At 37.2% G+C, this 25,058-nt stretch overlaps 1 protein-coding gene and 1 pseudogene across 2 annotated transcripts in view; one reads left to right on the top strand and one right to left on the bottom strand.

The window, feature by feature from the left end:
- Window positions 1-24,855, bottom strand: part of BUB1B (BUB1 mitotic checkpoint serine/threonine kinase B) — a 73,473-nt gene extending 48,618 nt beyond the window's left edge. Inside the window, 8 exon segments of the mRNA XM_079125970.1 lie at window positions 7,075-7,166; window positions 7,338-7,552; window positions 8,625-8,794; window positions 11,807-12,003; window positions 14,593-14,737; window positions 15,419-15,478; window positions 21,673-21,819; window positions 24,640-24,855. Coding sequence (XP_078982096.1) covers window positions 7,075-7,166; window positions 7,338-7,552; window positions 8,625-8,794; window positions 11,807-12,003; window positions 14,593-14,737; window positions 15,419-15,478; window positions 21,673-21,819; window positions 24,640-24,689 — 1,076 coding nt within the window. The 5' untranslated portion in view covers window positions 24,690-24,855.
- LOC306653256 (small ribosomal subunit protein eS21-like) lies at window positions 16,260-16,847 on the top strand (annotated as a pseudogene). Its single transcript has one exon. The product of its transcript is annotated as a small ribosomal subunit protein eS21-like (transcript).
- Window positions 24,856-25,058: the final 203 nt, after the last annotated feature.

The raw sequence follows: 25,058 nt of genomic DNA, 5'->3' as shown, positions 1-25,058 counted from the left end.
CCCTGGAATGCAAGGATGGTTCAACATTCGTAAATCAATAAACGTAATCATGTCAATAGACTTAAGGATAAGAATCATATGGTTATTTCAATTGACACAGAAAAAGCTTTCAACAAAGTACAACACCCTTTTATGCTTAAAACACTAGAAAAAATAGGGATAGTAGGAACATACCTGAACATTGTAAAGGCTATTTATGCTAAGCCCATGGCCAACATCATTCTTAATGGAGAAAAACTGAAACCATTCTCTAAAAACAGGAACAAGACAGGGATGTCCTCTTTCACCACTTCTATTCAACATTGTCCTCGAAACTCTAGCCAGAACAATTAGGCAGACTAAAGAAATTAAAGGGATACAAATAGGAAAAGAGGAACTTAAGCTGTCACTATTTGCTGATGACATGATTCTATATTTAGAGGATCCAAAAACCTCCTCCAGAAAACTTCTAGACCTCATCAATGAATTCAGCAAAATAACAGGCTATAAAATCAACATGCATAAATCTAAAGCATTTTTATACGCAAGCAACGAAACAGCTTAAAGGGAAATGAGGAAAACAACTCCATTTGCAATAGCCTCAAAAAAAATAAAATACTTGGGCATCCATCTAACCAAAGAGTTTAAGATCTCTACCATGAAAACTATAAAACATTGAAGAAAGAAATTAAGGAAGACCTTAGAAGATGGAAAGATCTCCCATGTTTTTGGATAGGCAGAATTAATATTGTCAAAATGGCCATACTACCAAAAGTGCTATACAGATTCAATGCAATTCCTATTAAAATCCCAATGATGTACCTTACAGAAATAGAGCAAGCAGTCATGAAATTCATCTGGAAGAATAAGAAACCCAGAATAGCTAAAGCAATCCTTAGCAGGAAGAATGAAACGGGGGGTATCGCAATACCAGAACTTCAACTATACTACAAAGCGACAGTAACAAAAACAGTATGGTATTGGCACCAAAATAGACAGGTAGATCAATGGTACAGAATAGAGGACATGGACACAAACCCAAATAAATACAATTTTCTAATACTAGACAAAGGTGCCAAAAATATGCAATGGAGAAAAAGATAGTCTCTTCAACAAATGGTGCTGGGAAAACTGGAAATCCATATGCAACAGAATGACACTAAACCCCTATCTCTCACCCTGTACAAAACTCAACTCACAATGGATCAAGGACCTTGAAATCAGACCAGAGACTCTGCATCTTACAGAAGAAAAAGTAGGTCCAAATCTTCACCTTGTTGGCTTAGGATCAGACTTCCTTAACAGGACTCCCATAGCACAAGAAATAAAAGCAAGAATCAACAACTGGGATAGATTCAAACTAAAAAGCTTTCTCTCAGCAAAGGAAACTATCAGTAATGTGAAGAGAGAGCCTACAGAGTGGGAAAATATCTTTGCCACTCATACTTCAGATAGAGCACTAATTTCCAGAATCTATAAAGAACTCAAAAAACTCTACACCAAGAATACAAATAACCCAATCAACAAATGGGCTAAGGAAATGAATGGACACTTCACCAAATATGATCTACAATCAATCAACAAACATATGAAAAAATGTTCACCATCTTTAGTAATAAGAGAAATGCAAATCAAAACCACCCTAAGATTCCATCTCACCCCAATTAGAATGGCGTTTATCAAGAATACAAGCAACAATAGGTGTTGGAGAGGATGTGGGGAAAAAGGTACACTCATACATTGCTGGTGGGGCTGCAAATTAGTGCAGCCACTCTGGAAAGCAGTGTGGAGATTCCTTAGAAAACTTGGAATGGACCTACCATTTGACCCAGCTATCCCACTCCTCGGCCTATACCCAAAGGACTTAAAATCAACATACTACAGAGATACAGCCACATCAATGTTCATAGCTGCTCAATTCACAATAGCCAGTCTATGGAACCAACCTAGATGCCCTTCAATTGATGAATGGATAAAGAAACAGTGGTATATATATATACAATGGAATATTACTCAGCCATAAAGAATAATAAAATTATGGCATTTGCAGGCAAATGGATGAAATTGGAGAATATCATGCTAAGTGAGATAAGCCAATCTAAAAAATCCAAAAGAGGAATGATCTCACTGATAATCGGATGATGACACGTTATGGGGGGTGGGAGGGGGGCAAGAATGGAGGAAGGAGGGACTGCATAGAGGGAAAAGAGGTGGGAGGGGTGGGGGGGGAGGAAAAAAATAACAGAATGAATCAAACATTACTCTATGTAAATGTATGAATATGCAAATGGTATGCTGTTACTCCATGTACAAACAGAAACATGTATCCCATTTGTTTACAATAAAAAAAATAAATTAAAAAAAAAGTAAAAAAAAAAAAGAATCAATAAATTGGATGAATTCAAACTAAAAAATTTCTCAGCAGGGGCTGGGGAGATAGCTCAGTTGGTAGAGTGCTTGTCTTGCAAGTACAAGGTCCTGGGTTTGATCCCCAGGACTGCAAAAAAAAAAAAAGAAAAAAAACTTCTCAGCAAAGGAAACAATCCATAATTTGAAGAGAGAGCCTATAGAATGGGAAACAATCTTTACCACAAGCACCTCAGATAGAGCACTAATCTTCAGAATTTATAAAGAACTCAAAAAACTTAACATAAAAATACAAATAACCCAGTCTATAAATGGTATAAGGAACTGAACAGACACTTCAGAGAAGAAATACAATCAATTGACAAATATATGAAAAAATGTTCATCATCTCTTGAATTAGAGAAATGTAAATCAAAACTACTCTAAGATTTCATCTTACTCCAGTCAGAATGGCAATTATCAAAAACACAAGCAATCATAAGTGTTGACGAGGATGTAGGGGAAAAGGCACACTCATACATTGCTGGTGGAGTTGCAAATTGGTGCAGCTACTCTGGAGAGCAGTATGGAGATTCCTCAGAAAACTTGGAATGGACCCAATTTTGACCCATCTATCCCACTCCTCAGTCTATACCCAAAGGACTTAAAATCAGCACACTACAGTGACATGGCCACATCAATGTTTATAGCAGCTCAATTCATGATAGCAAAACTGTGGAATCAACCTAGATTCCCTTCAACAGATGAATGGATAAAGAAAATATGGTACATATACACAATGGAATATTACTAAGTCTTAAAGAAGAATGAAATTATGGCATTTGCAGGTAAATGAATGGAACTGGAGAATATCATGCTAAGTGAAATAAGCCAATCCTGAATCCTGAAACCAAAGGCCGGATGTTTTCTCTGATGAGCGGATGCTGATCCATAGTGGTGGTGGGTAGGGAACAATGAAGGAACTTTGGATTATGCGGAGGGAAGTGAGGGGAGGGGTGGGCAGTGGGGATAGGAAGAACAGTAGAATGAGAGATATTATTACCCTATATACATACATGAAAAAAGAAAAAGAATTTATTGGGCACTCGAGGCAGGACAATATGCCCATCTGCACAACACAGAATTTCATACCTCTCCCTAGGTTTTATCTGGTTAATAGTACTGCTCATTTCTTCCATGGATCATCAAACTTCTAATCAGAAAGAATCTTAAAAATCATCTAGTGGGGTTGGGGATGCAGCTCAGTGGTACAGTGTTTTCTTAACATGTTTGAGGTCCTGGGTTCCATTCCCACAATGAGGAGGAAAAGGCATCCCAGGAGTTATCAAGTTTTTTATTTGTTGTTGTTGTTGTTTTCAAAAAGTCAGATAGTCCACATTTTCAGCTGTGCAGGCCATTTGGTCTATAGAAATGACTCAGCCCTGCTGTTGTAAGCATAAAGACCAGCTTTAGACAATGTGTAAACATATGCTCATGAACCATATGCCAATAACACTATTTGAAAACAAAACAAAACAAAAAAAATGTCTTATATAAGTGGTTTATATGTTTCCTAAACTGCAATAGTTATACAAAAAGAACAGACATTATATAAATTTTAAAGCTACCCAGAACACTTTTTAGATAAAACACATTTTTTTTTTAAATCAAATTGTGTTCTATGCTTTTCAATTCATACAATAAAAAATTAAGGGGAATAATAGTCAAAGAAAAGTCAGCTTCCTAAATGCAATGTGGTATCCTGGATTGGTATCAGAAAGAGAAAAAGGACGTTAGTAGGAAAAAAAAACTAGCGAGATCTAAAGACTTTTCTAATAGTATTATGTCAATGTCATATTTCTAACAAACCATAGCTATGTAAAATGTTAAGTAATAGGGAAAATTACATGAACGCAATACAGAAACTTTCTGCATTATCTTTGCTCCTTTCTTTAAATCTAAAGTCATTCCAAAAGTAAAAGTTTATTAAAAGAAAAAAATTCATAATCCCAGAGGCTTGGGAGGAGGCTGAGGCAGGAGGACCTATTCTCAAGAAAGAGAAGATAGCAGGAGAAACTTGAAAATTAAGGAAAATAAAACAGATCTTGGTATCTAAGTAATTCTTTTATTTAAATGAACTCTAGAACTGAATTATATAAAATGTATTTCCTAAAGTGCTGTTTTGTAACTTCATACATCCAACCAGTCAATAAAATTTAGATGAAAGGAAATGCTTCACTAGAGTTTTCCTGAAGAGTATGACATCTGAGCACAGTCCTAGGAGGAAAAAGAATTAGTCACATGGGAGAAGGGTAAGAGTTCTACAAGTTCTGAAGTGTACAGTCTAGCGTGACCACATATAGGAGGGGAAAACTGGAGATGCTAGCAGAGATTAAATCATGAAGGTTTTATAAATGAGGCTTTTAAAATTTTTAAAAGCATAAATTGAAAAATAAAGAACTTAAATTGTTCTAAACCAAATTTGAATCTTATTTTATCTAAAAAGTTCTGATGTCACATGATTTCAAAGTTCATATGATATCAACTCATTTTTGTAGTTATTTCAGTTTAGAAAACATATAAACCATTATATAAGAAGTTATCACACAAAACCATTGTGAGGTAGGTTTGTAATTACATAATAAATGTTGATTTTGGGTTTCGTCCTAAAAGTTGTGGGGAGTTAGTACAAGGTTCTGATCTGAGAAACAACATGATCAAATATACACTGTAGAACTTTAGCAGCATAGAGAAAATGGATGGAGAGGAATAGACTGAAGATTGGGATTCTAGTTACTGCTATGATTTAGATAAGTGTCTCCCAAAAGCTTATGTGTTAAAAGCTTGATCCCCAGTCCGTGGAACTATTGAGAGGTGGTAGAATCTTTAAGAGCTGTGGCCTAGTGGGAAATCTTTAGGTCATCAGAAGGGTGCCCTTGATGGGGATAATGGGATTCCAGTCCCTTCCTCTCTGGTCATGAGATGAGAGATGTGTTCTGCCATGCTCTTACACCATGATGTGCTGATTTGCAATGGGCCCAAGCACCAGCGCCAATCAGTTATGGACAGAAACTTCCAAAACTGTGAGCCAAAATAAACCTTTTCTTTTTATAAGCTCATTATCTCCATGTATGGTATAGTAATAGAAAGTTAACACAGTTAAGTTGCAGAATTCCAGTAAACAATGATAAGGACACAAAAGCAGTAAAGAAGATTGCTAAACTTGAATGTATAAGAATTAAAAATAGCTGCGTATGATGGCATAGGTCTCTAAGTCCAGAGTCTTGGGAGGCTGAGGCAGGAGGATTGTAAGAGGCCAGCCTTAGCAACTTAGGGAGACCCTCAGGAACTTGGCAAAACCCTGTCTCAAAGTAAAAAAAGGACTAGGGATGTGGTTCTGTGGTTAAGTGCCCCTGGATTTAATCCTCAGTAACACATACACACACACACACACACATAAATGGGCATGGTGATGCACATCTAATCTCAGATAATTGGGGGGCTGAGGAAGGAGGATCATAAATTTAGGCTAATCTCCATAACTCAGCAAGAACCTAACTCAAAATAAATATTTAAAGAGGGCTGTGTATGCAGCTCAGTGGCAGAATGGTTGCCTAGTATGGGTGTGATCCCCAGTACCACACACACAATCTAAAGAAAAATGTGGGAAAAAAAAAAAAAAAAAAAGAAAAGAAAAATGTGTAGTAAGGTCCAATAAGACACCAAAGAAAGAGAATTTAAATGAAGTTTAAACATTTTCTATACCGTATTAATTTTGGCATAATTCAAGTTTCTACAAAGCAAAAAAATTAAACATTCAAATAACTAAAAGCTTAAAGAAAGAAAAAATATGAAACACATCAAGTACTGAATACTCATGAAAACTCTAAAAATAAAAAAATAAATAAAATTAAACATCCAAAAATATATGTCATCAATTTCTATAAGAGCTCATATGAGGGCTGAGGCTATAGCTCAGTGGTGGAAAGTTTGCCTAGCATGTGTGAGACACTGGGTTCGAGCCTTAGCACCATATAAAAATAAATAAGATAAAGGTATTGTGTCCATTTACAACTAAAAATTAAAAAAAAAAAAAAAAAAAAAAAGGAAAACAAACTCAACTCATGAATTTCTTAAAAAGTTTCCTGTGTCATGAACTCTTAATCAGGTAGAATTTGGCTCAAAACTTATTTCATATTCCTATGGTACCTAGTATATAAGTATATTTATAAATTAGTTATAAGGAACCTTTTACACTGAGACACAGAATTGAACCTAGCATTAGAATTCAATAATGGTAGTATTATTGAACTAAATCTTAGACTGACTTGATTATATTATCGACCACCTATCATGTTTCTTCCTACAAAAAAAATAAAACAAATGCTAAGAGTTAGGAAGGGGAAAAATATGTTCAGAAGAAAAAAGTAGGATAAAACAACTACCACAATATCTAATTACTATCAATAAAAATAGTAGTACATTTTTATTAATCACAAAATAACAGTGATTATCCTCATTATAACAATGTAAATATAAACTGACCTGATATTTATACCCTAATAAAAATATTACCAAAAGAGTTCTTAGCCCTAACATACTCAAGGTAATAGAAACAAAAGGTATATACAAAACTTTGTCTGACTATTTTCATTTCCACAAAGAAAATGCTGAGGATTTGAAGTAGGATAGGTGCCTCTGCCTACCCTTAATAATTTCCACTTCAAAGTATCTGGAAACCAAACTCACATAACTGGCTGTTGTGCAGTCTCTTCCACATATGGAGTAAAACTGGGACGCATAGGGGGTACAGCTGTCACAGAAGCAATATTACCATGAGGCTGGAGATGAAGAAGAAAACTAAAATTACCACACCTTTTACATTCTGCCACGAGTTATGCACATTCTACCTAAATACTGAAGAGAAATTAAGAGATGCTAAAAATAGCCCTCCATTCCAAACCTGAAGTCTATGTTATGTTAGTAAATACATTTGATCTATGAGTCCTTACCCTATATTCCAAGGGCCTGTCTGTGTTCCAAGGGCCTGCACATAGCTCATTCTCTTTAGCCCCAGGGACAGGTGGTGCCATCCATGGCTGGACCACGGGTTTAAACAACTCTGCTCTAGAAGGCTGATCAGCATTTTCATCAAAAACAGTAATTCTACAATTATTTTGCGTCTGCTGAGGAATTGGAGTTTGAAGTCCTCTGTTCTGGCTTGGAGCTAGGAGAAAAATAGAAAAAGTTCACATAGAATCATTAATTATCAGCTTAGCTACAAGGTAAGGTACACCAATTCTTTCCCAAATCAACGAAAATACTTCCACTGTCAGAATCAAAAGGAAAAAATTTTTAAAAAGTAATTATTTTAGCCAGATGCAGCAATTATTTTAGCTACATTTTCCTTTAGTCATCATTAGAACACTGTCTAGTTTTATCAAAAACTATTCCAATTCTTCATTTTTTAGCTCTCCATTTTCCCTTAGTGAAACTCAGCCAACATGTACTAGAGAACACAAATCCAGCTCATTTATTGTGAGACTATTGTGAGACTCAGCTCAGCTATTGTGAGACTGGTTATTACTTTAAGCTTCACCATGATCTTTTTATTTCCTCAATTTTTTTTTAAATTGGTACACTATAATTTCACCATGATCTTGATGAAATACATTTTGGCACCCTCTGTATCCTACAACATATCTGATCAACATTCTGATTATTGATAAATTGATACAAGGAATGGGATTAGGGACCAAAAAAATAGTCTTGTCTACATGTCTAACATATAAATTTAACTTTAAAAGCTTATTCTCAGTACTTTCTGGTCAATTTGCTGTGACTTTTAAAACTGCTCTAAAAAAGTCACTGTTGATTAAAAAGGAAGAAAAAAAATTTGCTGATCATCTTTGGGTATATAAAAAGTGTTCAATTTGTGGCCTAAAAGGCTAAAAAGATAGGATTCTTAATCATGTTAATATCATCCTCTGAGGTTTTGGTGCATGTAAGCTTTACTTTGACAACATTTGCTCTATTACTACTTAACTTCTTTTGACTAACAACTCTTATTCAGAAAATGATGCTTCCTAAATAGCAGAACTTCACTGATACACAAAAATGCTTCTATTTATTTTATTGTGCACCATAATATTAGCTCTCCTTTGACTTCCTTCTATCTGCTACCCAGTACTCAGAAAACTAGGACAGTGTATGCATGTATAATTATGCATTATCTTCTTACCTAATTTGCCTACCACAAGAGACTAAAGGTTTTCCAAAATAACATTTAACAAACTTACTCTTGAGAGCACCTCCTACACGGTTGATTGGAGCTCTTGCTATCTTTTTCCCTTTGCTCTTTAGTTCAGCTAGTGTGCTTCGCTGTGGTACAGAAGATTCAAAAACTTCCTCTTCCTCTTCTTTCTCAAGTGCCAAAAGAGTTTGTCGTGATACTCGAGCTTGGAATTGCCTAAAGTAAGAGAAAGAACCATTATCTTTTATTAGATAAAATCACTGGAAAAGAAAAAAATGTGGGGTAAGAAATACAGAAATATTCCAAAGAAAGTATTTATTCTCTCAGGAATAAAGAGAACTACCTTGAGATCAAAGATTTTGGCTAGAATGATTTAGATCCCCCTTTAAAAGTCCACATTTCAGCCACGTGTGGTGGTGAATGCTTGTAATTCCAATTGCTCAAGAGGCTAAAGCAGGAGGATTCAAAGTTCCAAGTCAGCCCAGGCAACTTAGCAAAATCCTGTTTTAACATAAAAAGAGCTGGGAATATAGTTCAGTAGTAGAACACTTGCTTAACATATGCAAGGACCTGGGTTTAATGCCCAACACTGTGAAAATTAATTTAAAAAATAAAAATATATAATTCTAAGTTTGAATAATTAAAAATATTCCAAAAATCATCATCATAGGTTAATCTGAGGATCAGATTAGGGTGATAATAAAAATCATAAAGATCAAAGTTTCACATCAAATTTTTATTATAACAATTTTAAAAATTATTTACTTTAGTAAAGCTAGCAGTAGATTGAAAACTAAACATCCTGTGCTGTTGCCATTTAAGTATTATCAGTAAGGTAAACAAACAAACAAACAATAGCTTGCAAGTGCTGGCTGGGATAAATAAACTCACTATACCCTTTTTCTTTCACATTATTAGAATGAAAACTCTGTAGATAATATAGAAAAAGAGCAACTAACCGAGGACTCTGAAAAGTAAACAAAAGCAAGTGGACTGTGGAATCAAAAACTGAAACAACAACCTACGCAGGTTTTTTTCCAGTTTTGTTTTGTTTTTTTTTTTTGCTTTGTTTTCTTTTGCAGTTTAGAACTGTTGCAGTGATGGTGTGGGAATCTAAAACTCCTAGGAAAAAGCCCATCTTTCTGGGTAGAAGAGTGAGAAAAAGGGACTCTGAGGACCAAAAAGCACAGGAAGAATAGTAAAGAGGAATAAGCAAAAGAAGGGGATTCCCTAACTCAGTACATGAATTGGCACAAGCCCTGGGCTCATACCCTAAATGCACAGAAAAGGCTCTGAGAACTGAACTATAATATAAATCACTGCCCAAGTCTCAAACTAACCCCTGAGCAGGACATGGGATAGAACCAAAACATTCTAACAAAGGTTTTGAAAACTGAACTGACATCTCAACCACCACTGACATAAGGTGAGAAAGAACTTTTGAAATCTGAAGTTCGGTTTCCTACTAAGACAAAAATCCTTCAGAGACTCAATCAACAGGACTCAGTCTCATAGCACAGCATCAAAATAAATGTCCAGGACATGATCCATAATTATTTGACACATGAAGAACCAGGAAATTGTGGCCAGTTCTCAAAGGAAAAGACAAATAACAAATACCAACATGGAGATGACCCACATGTTGGTGTTTCCAGAAATTTTAGAGTAGTTATTGTAACTATGCTCCATGAGATAAAGTCTAACATTTGAAATGAACGAAAACACAAAACTCTCAAAAAAGAAACTACAAAAGAACAGGATGTGGTGGCATATGACAGTAATTCCAACTACTCAAGAGGCTGAGGCAGAAGATCACAAGTTTGAGGCAAGCTTTGGCAATTTAGTGAGATCCTGTGCCAGGCTGGGGATATAACTCAGTGGCAGAGTACCCTGCATTCAATACCCAGTATTGCGAAAAGAAAGGAAATATAAAGGCTGGCACTTGGAAGAGGCAAGAGGATCACAAGTTGGAGGGCATCCCAGGTAATTTAGTGAAACCCTGTGTTTCAAAACTTTTAAAAATATAAAAGAGCATTTGCCTAGCATGCATGAGGCCCTGGGTTCAATTCCCAGTATTTGTGGAGTGGCATGTGGGTAAAATCAAGCTTTTTGTAATTGAAGTTCAAGGAGAAGAAGAAAAATATTTTTTAAAATAATGGTTGAGCCAGGCACAGTGATGCATGCCTGCATATGTGATGCATAATCCCAGTGGCTTGAGAAGCTGAGGTAAGATTCCAAGTTCAAAACCAGCCTCAGCAACTTAGCAAGACCCTAAACAATCTAGTAAGACCCTGTCTCAAAATAAAATGTAAAAAGGGCTAGGGGTATGGCTCAGTGGTTAAGCATCCCCAGGTTCAATTCCTGGTACATAAATAAAAAATCATTTTAAAAATAAGAAATAAAAATATGTGGCTCACCCTGGGTTCAATCCAGGGGTCCCCAATACCGAAATAAATTAATAGTAACAGACAAAAGGTCAATAAAGTAAAATTAAATACTAAAAAATATTCAAATAATCCAAAAGAAGGTAGGAAAAAAAATCTATGGAGGAAACAACACAATGAATAAGAAAATAGTAGACCTAAATCCAATACTATTCATAACCAAAAGAGAGAGAGATTTTGAGATGAGGAGAAAATAAGACAACTATTTTCTCTACATAAGAAACCATTTAAAACAAAGACACAGACAAGTTAAAAATAAAAGGAAAGTCATACAAAAACCTATGGCACAAACGTTCATAAACGCATTATTTTATAACAGTCAAAAAGTATAAACAACCTAAATGCCCACTGACTAATGAATGGATACAGAAAATGTAGCATATCCATACAATGAAATATCACCCAGAATCAAAAGGAATGATAGTGCTGAACTAAAAAATAAGATTATCATCTCTGTGGCTTTGATCTAAATGGAAACACAAAGTCAGGAGCAGGACGGAAGGCTCAAAGCTGCAAGGATTCTAATAAAAAGGGATCTGGGCGTGGTGACACACACCTGTAATCACAGTGGCTTAGGAGTTTGAGGCAGGAAGATATTGAATCCAAAGCCAGCCTCAGCAAAATCAAAGTGTTAAGCAACTCAGTGAGACCCTGTCTCTAAATAAAATACAAAATAGGGCTGGGGATGTGGCTTAGTGGTAAAGTGCCCCTGAGTTCAATCCATGGTTACCCCGCCCAACCCCCCCAAAAAAGAGTTAAGACAAGCTGCAGAGAAGCAGTTTACCTGTGCTGGGACTGCAGTCTTTCTAATGGTTCAGCCTTCCGTTGAATGCCTTCCTGAAATATTGCATCTGCTTTCTTAAAGTTTTCTCTAGCTTCGTATTCTTCAGCCCATGAAATATAGAACTGAGCAAGTGAAATGCCAATTCCTTGGTTGTGCAAATAACTATACATATCCAAAGGTTCATTGCATAAATGCCCCTGTAACAAATTAAAAGTGTTAACAATTAACTAATTTCTTTCCCTTTATGAAATGCCTGTTATGTGCCAATTGCTGAAAAAACTGAATTTCTGCATTGAAGAAATACATTTATTACAAAATAAATGTGATAAGGACCATACTTGAAGGCCCCAAAAGAGACAAAAGATTAATTTTTAATAAAAAGGAATGGGGAGGAATGGCTTTAAGAAGGGGTGACATTTAGGTCTGGTATGGTGACTCAGGAGGCCAAGGTAGAAGGATCACAAGTCAAAGCCTGCCTCAGCAGCTTAGTGAGACCCTGTCTCAAAATAAAAAATAAAAAGGGCATTGGATGTGGCTCTGTGGCTCAGTGATAAAGTATCTCAGGGTTTAATCCTCAATACAAAAAAAAAAAAAAAGACTACAAGCTTGTAAGCAAAGGAATGATTTGGTCAAATCTGTATTTAAGAAAGTATTCTGTGTGAGGCAAGGTGGCCTATACCTGTCACCCACAGCTAGTTGAGAGGCTGAGGCAAAAGGATAGCAAGTTCCAGACCAGTCTGGACAACTTTGACTATCTCAAAATAAAATAACAAAGCCTGGGGATGCAGCTCAATGGTAGAGCATTTGCCTAGAGAGGTCTTGGATTCAAGTTCAATACCATCAAATGAAAAAAAAGGAAAGAAAGAAAAAAGAACTTTGTAAGACCAGATACAATTCTAGTAGCAAAGAGGAAAAATAAGAACTCCACACTATAAACATTTTTATATTCCATTTTAACAAATATCATTTTATAAAGTTTTGATCGTAATAAAATTTTATTTAATTCCACTTAACATTGCACCATTCTTTTCCTTTTTGGGGATACCAGGGATTGAATTCAGGGGCACTCGACCACAGAACCTCATCCCCAGTCCTATTTTGTATTTTATTTAGAGACAGGGTCTCACTGAGTTGATTACCACCTCGCTTTTGCAGAGGCTGGCTTTGAACTCTCAATCCTCCTGCCTCAGCCTCCTGAGTCATTGGGGTTACAGGTGTGTGCCACCATACCTGGCCACTCTTTTATTTTTAATCTGATTTTTTTTTTGGCAATAAGTTCAATATCACTTTACATAGACAATATTTATAATAAATAGCAGATCTGCATTCAGAATCACCTATTTGCCTAATATCATATAGATACAATTTGTCATTACACTAAACAATTAGAAAATAGTCTCCTAAGTCACAGTTTGAGCATGCACTACCAGAAAAGAACAGAAGCACTATTGCAAGTCTGGATTTCCTAAAAGCAAACACTGCAATGGCCAGTCTGGAAAATTGGTGGTAAAGTACCCCTGGTTTTAATCTGCAGTAACACCAAAAAATAAATAAAAATAAATAAAATAAAATTCCTGTAACTAACATTCCTAAGTTAATTTCTCCTACCTGTCACTAGGGTATCAAAATACTTGTCAATGTCCTGCAGAAATCAAGATATATTATGCCTTCAGGATTCACTTAATTTCCTATACTTGTAATTTTGGACATTTAAATAATACTCCTCAAAAAAAGAGATATTTTAAGCTGGATGCCATGGCGTAATCTTGAAATTCTAGCTACTCAGGAGGCTAATACATGAGAAATTCAAGTACAAAGCCAGACTGGGCAACTTAGCAAGATCCTGTCTCAAATAAAAAATAAAGGGCTTAGGATATAGTTCACACATAGAGCACTTGCCTAGCATGTAAGAGACCCTAGGTTCAATCCCCAGTATCACACACACACACACACACACAAAAAGATTTTAGTCAGAAATTTTATGAGTTTCAAATATCAATATTTTATTATATTACAGTAGTTGTGAATATTCTAAATATTTATTGCTTTCTTTTTTCTAATTTGTTTTAGGATAAAAGCAATGAAATCAATGTCTAAGAAAACTTGGTCATTATCTTATCTTAAGAGTATTCTAGAAATAGAAGAACTATACTTCAAGTAAGATACAATGTGGTCAGGCAGACATTTTTGGCTATAGCAATATACTAGGCAAAAGTCCAAAAACCAACAAAACGCTAAAACATCACTTTTTTAATGGTAATGATTCTCAAAGGAGAGAAAGGATACAACAATCACCAAGGAAGCTTTTTCCAAAATAACTATACTGCCAGGTGTTTCCTGCATATCCTCCTACAGTACAGCTGCATGGCCCAATTTTCTTTAGAATAAATAAGCAAATGACCCAAACCTATAGAGAGATCTATATACTTTATGATCAGTCTTAAAAGGGAGTGATCAAGACTGGGGTTGTGGTTCAGTGGTAGAGCACTTGCCTAGCTCATGTGAGGTACTGCATTTGATCCTCAGAGCACCACACACAAATAAATAAAATTATATTTAGCTACAGCTAACAACAAAAAGGAGGGGTGTGATCAGGGATGCAAAACCTCATTATGCTATATTTAAGTCAGTCTTTAAGTGGAACCAATTTAACAAAGACTAGGTATTTATTAAATGTTTATTATCTCCTAAATGGTTCATATTTTACCACTGGTTTTGTATACTACATATCTCTAGAGAAAATCTCTTGGTTTAATATTTTAAATTCAGTGCTGTTTACGACTTACCAATTTAAGCCAGAGATTGAGAAATCGAGGATCACTATAATAACGTTTTTCTCCTTGTAGTGCTTCTATAGCTCTTTCTAATAATGTTGACATGTTACTTTCCTTACCCCCTTGAGGATAGTTTTGCTCTGTCCAGTTAATATACCTGAATAGAAAGGAAAGGAAAAGAATATATTTTAAGTTGAATGTATACTTTTGTTCTGGCTCCAAGACTAAATCTTGATTTCTTTAAGTATCTAAAATGTTAAAAGTATGCTTCTTGAGAGATCCTCAAAGACACATCCTAAAACTACATCTCTCAAACTTTCCCTAAGTATCCCTAATATGTGCTTCTGGGAAATATTGGGGATAGGGACAGAAAGTGTAGCTCTAAGTTGCCTATCCTACACTGTACATTTCCTCAATCTTAAATACTTTAGGGGGACTGGGGGTGTGTAGCTCAGTGGTAGAGCACCTGCCTAACATGTGTGAAGTCCTGGGTTCTACCCCCAGCACCAATAAACAAACAAAACCCCTGAGGAAGACACACTTATGACTGTTCTGGATCTCTGGGTCCCCAAGACACTACTTTCTACTCTGACTACTCTCACTTTCCACACCTTATACAATTTAAGAAACATAGCCATAAGAACTTCATCTGTTAATGTTTCTGTTGTCCTTTTAAATAAAATTACCCATGGGGATGGGGCTGGGATTGTGGTTCAGTGGTAGAGCACTTGCTTATCACATGTGAGGCACTAGGTTTGATTTGCAGCAGCACATACAAACAAATGTTCATCAGCAACTAATAAAAATATTTTTAAAAAATAAAAATAAAAGTACCCACCTATCCCAAACATCCAGAGGGTCATTTCCAGTATAAAATCGAATTTCAGATTCAAATGCCCTGAAATGTAAGCAAAACATGTTAACATGTGCAATACACATAACAGACAATGAACAAGTATCAATTCCATGATCTAGATAACTTTACTAAAGTATGAGGGTTTGTTAAACAGAAAGAAAAAGAATACAAATAATTAAGGGAATGACAAATAACAAGAGAGACAAATTATGTAGAAATTTGGGAAATGAGTCAGGCACAGTGGCATATGCTTTTAATTCTAGCAACTAGGGAGGCCGAAGCAGGAGAATTTCAAATTGAAGGCCAGCCTGGGCAAGTTAAGAGACCCTGACTCAAAATAAAATATAAAAAGGGCTGGGAATGTAGTTCAATGGGTTCAATCCATAGTATTACAGAGGGGAAAAGAAGAAAGAACAAATTTCAAGACAACATTTAGAAAGGTAGTTCTATATAGCAATTAAAATCTCTGGAACACAACTCTCCAGATTCAAATCCAGCTCCACCAATCACTAGATGAGTAACACTGGACAGCTACTTAAACTCTGTTTTCAGTTTCTTCATCTGTAAAATGGGAATAACATTTCTTATTTTATTCCATTTATTAGTCTTAAGTATGAAGTGTTTAGACTTACCAAGTACTCAATAAATGACAACTTTTTAATATAATGATAGTAACTACACATACGTACATAAATATAGTAAGAATCTTAAAGTTAATGAAAAATTCTGCCTGTAACAGAGGTCAGAGAATACCACATACAATTTGGGGAGTAACTCAAAGTATAAAATAGGTTATAAAGATCTGGGAGGGTGGCAGGCCTATAATCCCAGCAGCTCAGGAAGGTGGGAGAGGAGGATGGTGATCTCAAAGTCAGCCTCAGTAAAAGCAAGGTGCTAAGCAACTCAGCGAGACCCTGTCTCTAAATAAAATACAAAATAGGGCTGGGAATGTGGTTCAATGATCGAGTGCCTCTGAGTTCAATCCCTGGTACCAAAAAAAATCTGGGAGAAGCAGATAGCCAAGACTAAGTTAAGATTAACCAGTAAGGTTCCTTTCTGCATTCTTGCTCGTGGTAGAGGCAGAAGGCATTCTTCAAAATGCAGAATGATGCTGGCAAGTTCATGGACCTGTTATGTGCCACAGAAATGTTCCACCAACAACCTCATCATTGGTGCCAAGAACTATGAGTTCATCCAGATGAACTTGGTCAATGTTGACAAGGACCTAATCAGGTTTAATGGTCAGTTTAAAACCTGTGTTATCTGTGGGAACATTAGCAGGATGGGTGAGTCAGATGACTCCATTCTCCGATTGGCCAAGATACGTGGCATTGTGTTAAACAATTTTCGACTGAAAAGATACAGAATATTTGTCATAAGTAAATAGTGAGACACCCACCCACCCCAAAATATTGCAGTGAGAACAAAGGGGAAGTATTAGGTAATAAATCACAATCAGATAAATGATTACTTAACAAACTGTCATATAAGGGGCTATGTTTGATACCAAAAATAAAAATAAAAGTCCCTAACAGAGGAATTTATACTCTAATAGGACAAAGTACACTAATAAATTAACAAAACAAAGCAGCATAGTAACAAATAACAATTATGGAAAAGATAGTAAAGGCTTTGAGAAATCAAAAGAGGTTATCATTGAAACAGGCTCAGAAAGTGAAACTGAAGCAATCATAGGTCCTGAAAGAAAAAGGGAGTTTTCCAACAGGGCTTGCCTAGCTTGCACAAGGCCATGGGTTCAATTTCAAGTACACATACAAAATGTAGGGGGATAGAAGTGGAGTTTTCCAAGAGGGAAACTAATATTAAATAAAGTTGTAAAGGTGGGAGAGCTTATCCAGAGGAAACTTAGTGGACCTAAACTATAACAAAGTCAGTGTTATGAATAATCAAAACATCTAGAAAGAAAGGTAAAAAGGATATGCTTTAAATGTAAGTTGAAAGACACTGGAATTCCATCTGCTCAGGCCACTATTGAGTTAATTGATGCTATCCTGTATATGTTAAGATCTCAAAAAGATTAATCAAGCAACATTGTAAGAATAGGAGGCATTAAAAGAATGCATGATTATGAACTAAATGAGGCAACTTAAGTATGAAATAACATGATTATCCACATAAATGGTGAAAAAATAAAATCCAAGACATTACTAATAAAAATCAGAAATCCTAACCAGGCACAGTGGCACACATCTTTAATCCCAGAGACTTGGGAGGCTGAGACATGAGGATTGTAAACTCGATGCCACTCTTAATGAGACCCTATCTCTATATAATAAAAAAAATTTTAAAAAGGCCTGGAGATGTAGTTCAGTAGTACCCTGTCGCTGGGTTCAATCACCAGTACCACAAAAAACTAAACAGAAATTCTCCAAAGTCATTTATGGATTCAAGGCAATCTAGCAAAATCTCAACAGACTCTTCACTAGAAACTGACAAAATAATTTTAAAATTTGGAAAAGTCAGGCAAAGTGAAGCACACCTGTAATCCCAGTGATTTGGGAGACTGAGGCAGGAGAAGCACAAGTTTGAGACCTACCTGAGCTAAAACTTAGTGAGCTAGTACAGTCTCAAAAAAGAAAAGTCAGGGAGAGGGGGCTATCAATGTAGCATAGTAGGAAAGTATCCCTGGGTTCAATCCCCAGTGCTGCAATAAATACATAAATAGATAAATAAATAATATTTGTGAAAAGCTAGAAAGGAACATCAATGCAACATAACAGAGTCCAGAAACAACCCACATATCTGTGGCCAATTTGTTCCCCCGCCCCCTCCAAGTGCTGGGGATTGAACTCAGGGCCTTGCACATACTAGGCAAGCACTCCACCACTGAGCTATATCCTCATTCCTCAAATGATTTTTTAAAGTTTTAGTTGTAAATAGACACAATACCTTTATTTTATTTATTTATTTTTATATGGTGCTGAGGATCGAACCCAGTGTCTCACAAGTGCTAGGCAAGTGCTCTACCACTGAGAGACAACCCCAGCCCCATTCAAATGATTTTTGACAAGGTCCCCAAAGCAATTCAATGAGGAAAGGAAAAAAAACTTTCTCCAACAAACAGAGGCAGAACAACCAGACAGCTTCCACACCGGGACAAAAATAACTTTTACTCCAACCTTACATCATATACAGGGAGAAATTTAGCATGAATCATACAACTAAATGTAAAAGTTAAGACTATGGAATAAGGCTAATAATTATGACTTTGAATTATAACAGCAGATGACACAAAAAGCACTAGTCATAGAAGAAAAACACAAATTGCACTTCATCCAAATTAAAAATTTTGTGGTTATATGAACAGACAACTTAGAACTAGGAAAAAATATCTGCAACACAATTTGATAAAGGACTTGTATCGAGTATACAAAGAACTCCATTACTTAGGAGTCTGAGATAAATTTGAGATAAGCCTCTACAACTCAGTGAGACCCTGTTTCAAAATAAATATAGAAGACTGAGAATGTAGCTCAGTGGTAAAGCACCCCTGGGTTCAATCTCCAGTACTCCTCTCCTAAATTAATTTAAAAAATGGGCAAATGTCTGAACAGATGGTGAACAGACTCACCAACTCTAGTCATCAGGGAAATGACATAGTGAGATACTACATATAACTAGTGAGATACTACATATAACTAGGATGGCTAAGATTAAAGATTGATAACACTAAATACTGGCTAGGGATGTAGCTCAATGGTACAGCGCCACTGGACTTAATTCCTAATACAAAAAGCAAATACATAAATAAATGAAAATCTGAGCATTTCACTGCATGTACATTATACTTAAAAGAAATCTCCAACCAGGCACGGTGGTGCATACCTGCAATCCCGTGGCTCAGCTAGGGAGGCTAAGGCAGGAGGATTACAAATTCAAAGCCAGCCTCAGCAACTTAGTGAGGTCCTAAGCAACTCAGTGTGACCCTGTCTCTAAATAAAACGTAAAAAAGGGCTGGGGATGTAGCTCAATGGTAAGGCACCCCTGGGTTCAATCCCAGGTACCGCCCCCCCCCCCAAAAAAAAAAAAAAAAAAAAAAAAAGAAAAGAAAGAAAGAAAGAAAATCTCCAGGGCTGGTATTATGGTTCAGTGGTAGAGCATATGCTTAGCATTCAGAAGGTCCCGAGTTCAACAATCCCCAAAAATATAATTAAAAGAATCACCAGTCCATAATGACCAACTAAATAAAATTAGGGTGAGAGAACAATGAGCTAAACCATTTAGGTGAGTTTTGGTACCATTAAGCAAAATGGAGAAGAAAAAAAGAAGGTCACTTATGAAAGAAGAGATCTAGTACTTCATATATTAAGTGAGACATTTATCGAATTACCAATGATCCTTGACTTACATATCAATGGACATGTCATGAGTTGAAAGCACCTGACAATGAAAATCCATTTAAGATACCTGATCCATAGATCAGGGCTGGGGCTTTGGCCCAGTGGTAGAGTGCTTGCCTCACATGTACAGGGCACTGGGTTCGATCTCAGCACCACATAAAAGTAAAGATATTATGTTCATCTATGACTTAAAAAAAAAAAATCTGATCTACCAAGTATCAAAGCTTAGCAACACAATGCACTAGAGTACAGGTTGTGATGGACTGGGAGCTGCAGTTCACTATTGCTGCCCATCATCAGAAAACAGTTGTACTGCATATACCGAATCCATGAAAATATCAAAATTCAAAATATGGTTTCAACTGAACACTTTGTTTTCACATCATCGTAGAACTAAAGAATCCTAAGTCAAACCAGAGAAGTCAGGGACCATCTGTTCATGTTACAGGCAAATAAAAGGATATTCAGAAGACAAGAATTGTCAGTGGTAGTTAAGCAATCATAGAAGATATGAATATGAGAACAGAGTGCAAATGACAGAGACTTAGGTGGAAAAACAGTTGGAAGCCTGCAAGAAAAAAGGGAGATTTGTTAGAGAAGTGGAAAAACTAGGATCATATCACAGAAACTAGGAAGGAGCATAGAGAATAGAATACCACCATCTTTGAAACAAAAATCATAAAATATAATGCTTTTAAAGATCCAATGAAAGCCAGGGATTATATTGCCTGGCCTATGATCCCAGTGACTAGGGCTAATGAGGCAGGAGAATATGTTCAAGGCCAACCTGGGCAATAGAAAAACCCCCATTTCAAACAAACAAAAAGACCAGTGAAATGAATAAAAATGCTCATTACATCATACCCAAAATTCTAATTTGTCTGTTTTGGCAGAACTGGGTAAAAACTGATACTTTAGTTCAACTTTAAAAAACAACAACAACAAAAAAATTTATTGAAGTTATATTAGGAAAGAAAAATCCATAGTCCTTTTTGAATAATGTAAGAGTATTTTTCGGCTTTTATTTTTCCAGAGTTTGTCATTCTTGAGAAAACTTTCTAACATAAATCCAGTTTCTTTGAGGTTTACATGATCCTTGGAGATCAGTATTATCCTTCCACATTCTCAAAAATACTTTCTAAGCAATTTAATAATGAGTTACATATAAAAGATAGCAGATTCAAGCCATGTGTGGTGGTGCATGCCTGTAATTCCAGTGAATCTAGAGACAAGATCTCAAGTTCAAGGCCCACCTGGGAAACTGAGCAAGACCCTCAGCAAGAGCCTTAGTGAGCCCCTGTCTCAAAAATAAAAAGGGCTAGAGATGTGGTTTGTAGTGAAGCACCCCTGGGTTCAAAACCCAGCACAAAAAAAAGGAGATAGATTCAGGCTCGAGGTTCAACTCAGTGGTAGAAAACTTAACTAACATGTTGGAATTCCTGGTTGGATCTACAGCACCAAAAAAAAAAAAAAGTAGATTCACTATCACTTGGTACTCAGAATCCAAGGAGGGAATCTCTCTAATTGATTACTATCAAAGAATTAATTCTGTTTAAGAGTCCAGAATGATATAATACTTTTTTTTACCTTGTAATATTTTGCTTACTTTATGTTTATCATTGCCTCCTGAGTAAATGTTATTTTTGTCGATAACAGTTTGGTTGCTCTACAATCAAATGGAATTCTGTAGCCTTTTTCTTAATAGTCCTTGAGAAGCTCTTCTAAGAGATATTGTGCATTAAAAAAGTTAGTGAGGAACAGATTCTCAAAATACCAAATTTTAAAAACTACTCCTTATGCCATCCTGCATGACACGTGTCAGCTAGCAGTTAGGAATGAATAATGACAGATTGAGCCCAAGCCCATTTTACATACCGTTTCTGCTGCTGAAGAGTTGTGTTACAGGCAGATTCTTGCTGTGCCAGAGCTTCCTGAAGAGTGGACATAATACGTCCCTGCCTTAAGGGTTGTACGTTTTCTTTACTCAGCTCCCATTCATCTCCCTCCAGGGACATGGCTTCACTAAGGAGGAAACAAAAATAAATCTGAAAACAACACTGATTTATTATAGCACTAGATTATAAATGTTTTCAGATAGGTGATTATTCATGATCTTTGGGTTGAACATAATGAGTAGTGTCATACTTCTAAGCTTCTGAGCCTGTCACCTGGTTTCCAAGTTTATGGCTATAGTATTGCCTAATGGAAGAGAATTTGGCAAGGGTTCTGAGGACAATACTACAAGAATAAATGTTATATGGGCACAAGGGCACTAACTTGTAATACCAGTGGTGGCTAAGGCAGGAGGATCACAAGTTTGAGGTGAGCCTGAGCAACTCAGGACGATCCTGTCTCAAGATAAAAAAGGGATGGGAATGTAGCTCAGTGGTACAGTGCTTGCCTAACATAAATGAAGACTTGAGTTCAATGCCCAGTACTGGGGGGCGAGGGGAGGAACGTGGGGTCTTAGTGGCAGAGCTTGCCTAGCACACACAAAGCCCTGAATTCATTCCCCAGTACTACCAAAAAAAATGATTCTATCTCAAATGTCCCAAACTGAGCTAGGCCTGTCCCCTCCCTCTTCCTGTTTCTTCCAAGATCTGTTCTTCCCATAGTCTTCCCTCATCTCAAACAAATGACAATTCCATTCTTCCAGTTGCTTAAGCCAAAAATTAGTACCAGCCTTGTTGCCCCGGCTCACTGCTATCAGTCAATCAGTAAAATCCTGTAGTCTCTACCTTCAAAATAAATCCAGAAATCAACCACTTCTTAACATCTCCAGTTTTCAGTCTTACTCAAGTCATCCTATTCTCTTCCCAGGATTATTTCAACAAGATCTTAATTCTCCCTGTTTCCATCTTTTCTGCCTTGTCTATTCAACACTGCAGCCAAAGTGTTCCATCTATACCCAAGTCAAAACCAAGCTCAAAACCTTCCAATGAGCCTGATGCTGTGAGGCAAGCACTTTACCAATGAACTGCATTACCTGCCCTTTTTAAATTTTTTAAAAATTTGAGAAAAGAGTCCAGCTAACTGCCTCAGCTCCTGAGTAGGTGGGATTACCGGTGTGTACCACTATGCCCAGCTCTTGATCCTTTTATTTTGAGACAGTTTCTCACTAAGTTTCCCAGGGTGACCTCTAACTCAGAATTCTCCTGCCTCAATCTCCTGAGTAGCTGGGTTTATAGGTGTGTGCCACCACACCCAGCTTAAAATACCATTTTTTAAAAAATATTTTAGATGTGAATAGACCTTTATTTTATTCATTTATTTATATGTGGTGCTAAGAATCAAACCCAGTATCTCACACATGCTAGGCAAGCGCTTTACCACTGAGCCACAACCCCAACCCAAAATACCATTTTTTATATGAAATTAGAAACTGTCTTTAGTTTCTAATGCTGATAAGAACCTGCTGAAATTAGTATTTTTGTGACTTAAATTTTAGCATTTTAAATTTTTTTTTTTTTTGCAGTGCTGGGGATTTGAACCCAGGGCCTTATGCTTGCGAGGCAAGCACTCTACTAACTGAGCTATATCCCCAGCCCAGCATTTTAAATTTTAACAACCCTCTGAGAAACACCTGTAATCCCAGCAACCTGGGAGGCTGAGGCAGAAGGATATAGAGTACTGGCCAGCCTCAGCAACTTAGTGAGACCCTCAGCAACTTAGCAAGAACCTGTCTTACATTACTTAACTAATTAAAAAATAAAAAGGGCTGGGTGGTAGAGCACCCCTGGGTTCAATCCCCAGTATAGGAAGGAGGGAAGGAAAAAACAAAAACAAAAAACAAAACCAACCTTCCAATGGTTTTGTATTAGAATCAGAGCAAAATCCAAGCCTTTACAATGCCTGCATACTCACATTTTTTGGGTTGATTTCCTTCTCTACTATTCTGGTTTACTGTGCTTCAGTTGACACTGGCCTTGTACATGCCAAGGGCAGCTTCGTCCCCCAACCCTCATCTGGGGCCTCTGTACTTTGCCCAGATATAGGCATGACTAGTTCTTGAATTTCCTTCAACTCTTCACCCAAATTAGGCTTGGGTTCAAACCTATCTAATTTCACTAACTCCTACTCCCAACACTCCCTGTCTCCCACTGTTTTACTTTTTAGTACTGACCACCACTTTATTTTTAATTTGTCTTGTTTATTGTCTGTCTGGCACACCATCATCCCTACCCATTCCTGAGGGTTGGGATTTTTATTTCTTTTGTTTATTGGCTGCACCCAGTGCTTAGTAAGTGGTCAATAAACATTCGATGCAGTTAAGAACCTGGACATGGCACTTATCCAGGTATTGTGGATTCCATAATGAAAACACATACTTAATCCCAATCTAGAACTGCTCTATTTTCTTATACAAGGAAAAGCAACAAATGTGCAGGAAAGGGCTTTTTAGATCTCTGTGCGATTGGCATAATGACAACATCTAGCATTAGTGTAGCACTTATTTGAAAGCAATTACTTTACGAATACTTTTGAGTCTTCCCAGGACCCTGTAAGGTAGGATTAATATGAGCATTTTCCATATATAAGACGTGTCCGAGGACAAGCAGCTGGCGAATGGCCACGTTGGGATACACCGACGACACTACAAATCCCAAGCTCTTTTTCTTGTGTGGACTCTACCGAGGTCGCACACACTCCTTTGCTTCGAAGCTGGACGCTAAGGACTCTCACGTGCGCTGGGACCACCGCTTCGCCGCCGACAGCGTCGAATCCAACAGGAAGGCTGCTCCGTGAGGCCTGCTCTTCATTGACCGCGTGGGTCCTCTGCGCCTGCCAGGCACCTTCGGATCTCGCAGACACAGCTCCCAGCAGCTTTTCTCCCGTACTTACCTTACAGCAGCCCCCTCTTTCATCGCCGCCATTCGGCGTTCCCGGTTCATGCTCTCGTCCTGCTGCGGGTCTTTCCTCAGGACCGCCAACCGTCTGGGCTTCCTTCGGCAACCTGCCCTTAGAGCTACCAAAGGGATCAGGGGTGCTCCAGGACAAAAGTATTCACGCCACTCTCTCACAAACCAGCCGCCTCACGTCCTCATTCCTAGCCGCCAAGTTTCAAATTTAACGGTCCCGCGCGGCTGACGCGGCCACGCCCCTCCGCCCCTCCCAGCTCGCGCCTCTCTCCCAAGGCATTACGGAACTTGTAGTTCATCCCAGGTATAACCCGCACGGTCGCAGTGCACAATGGGAGTCGTAGTTCCCGGGATCCGTGGCCGCACAGGTGCCGCAGGCTTAGGCACTAGGGATTCTTGCAG

This window comes from Sciurus vulgaris, assembly GCF_902686455.1.
Source record: "Sciurus vulgaris genome assembly, chromosome: 2".
Classification (NCBI taxonomy): domain Eukaryota; kingdom Metazoa; phylum Chordata; class Mammalia; order Rodentia; family Sciuridae; genus Sciurus; species Sciurus vulgaris.
The sequence above is the reverse complement of the archived record's forward strand: the minus strand, read 5'-3'. Positions and strand labels throughout refer to the sequence as shown.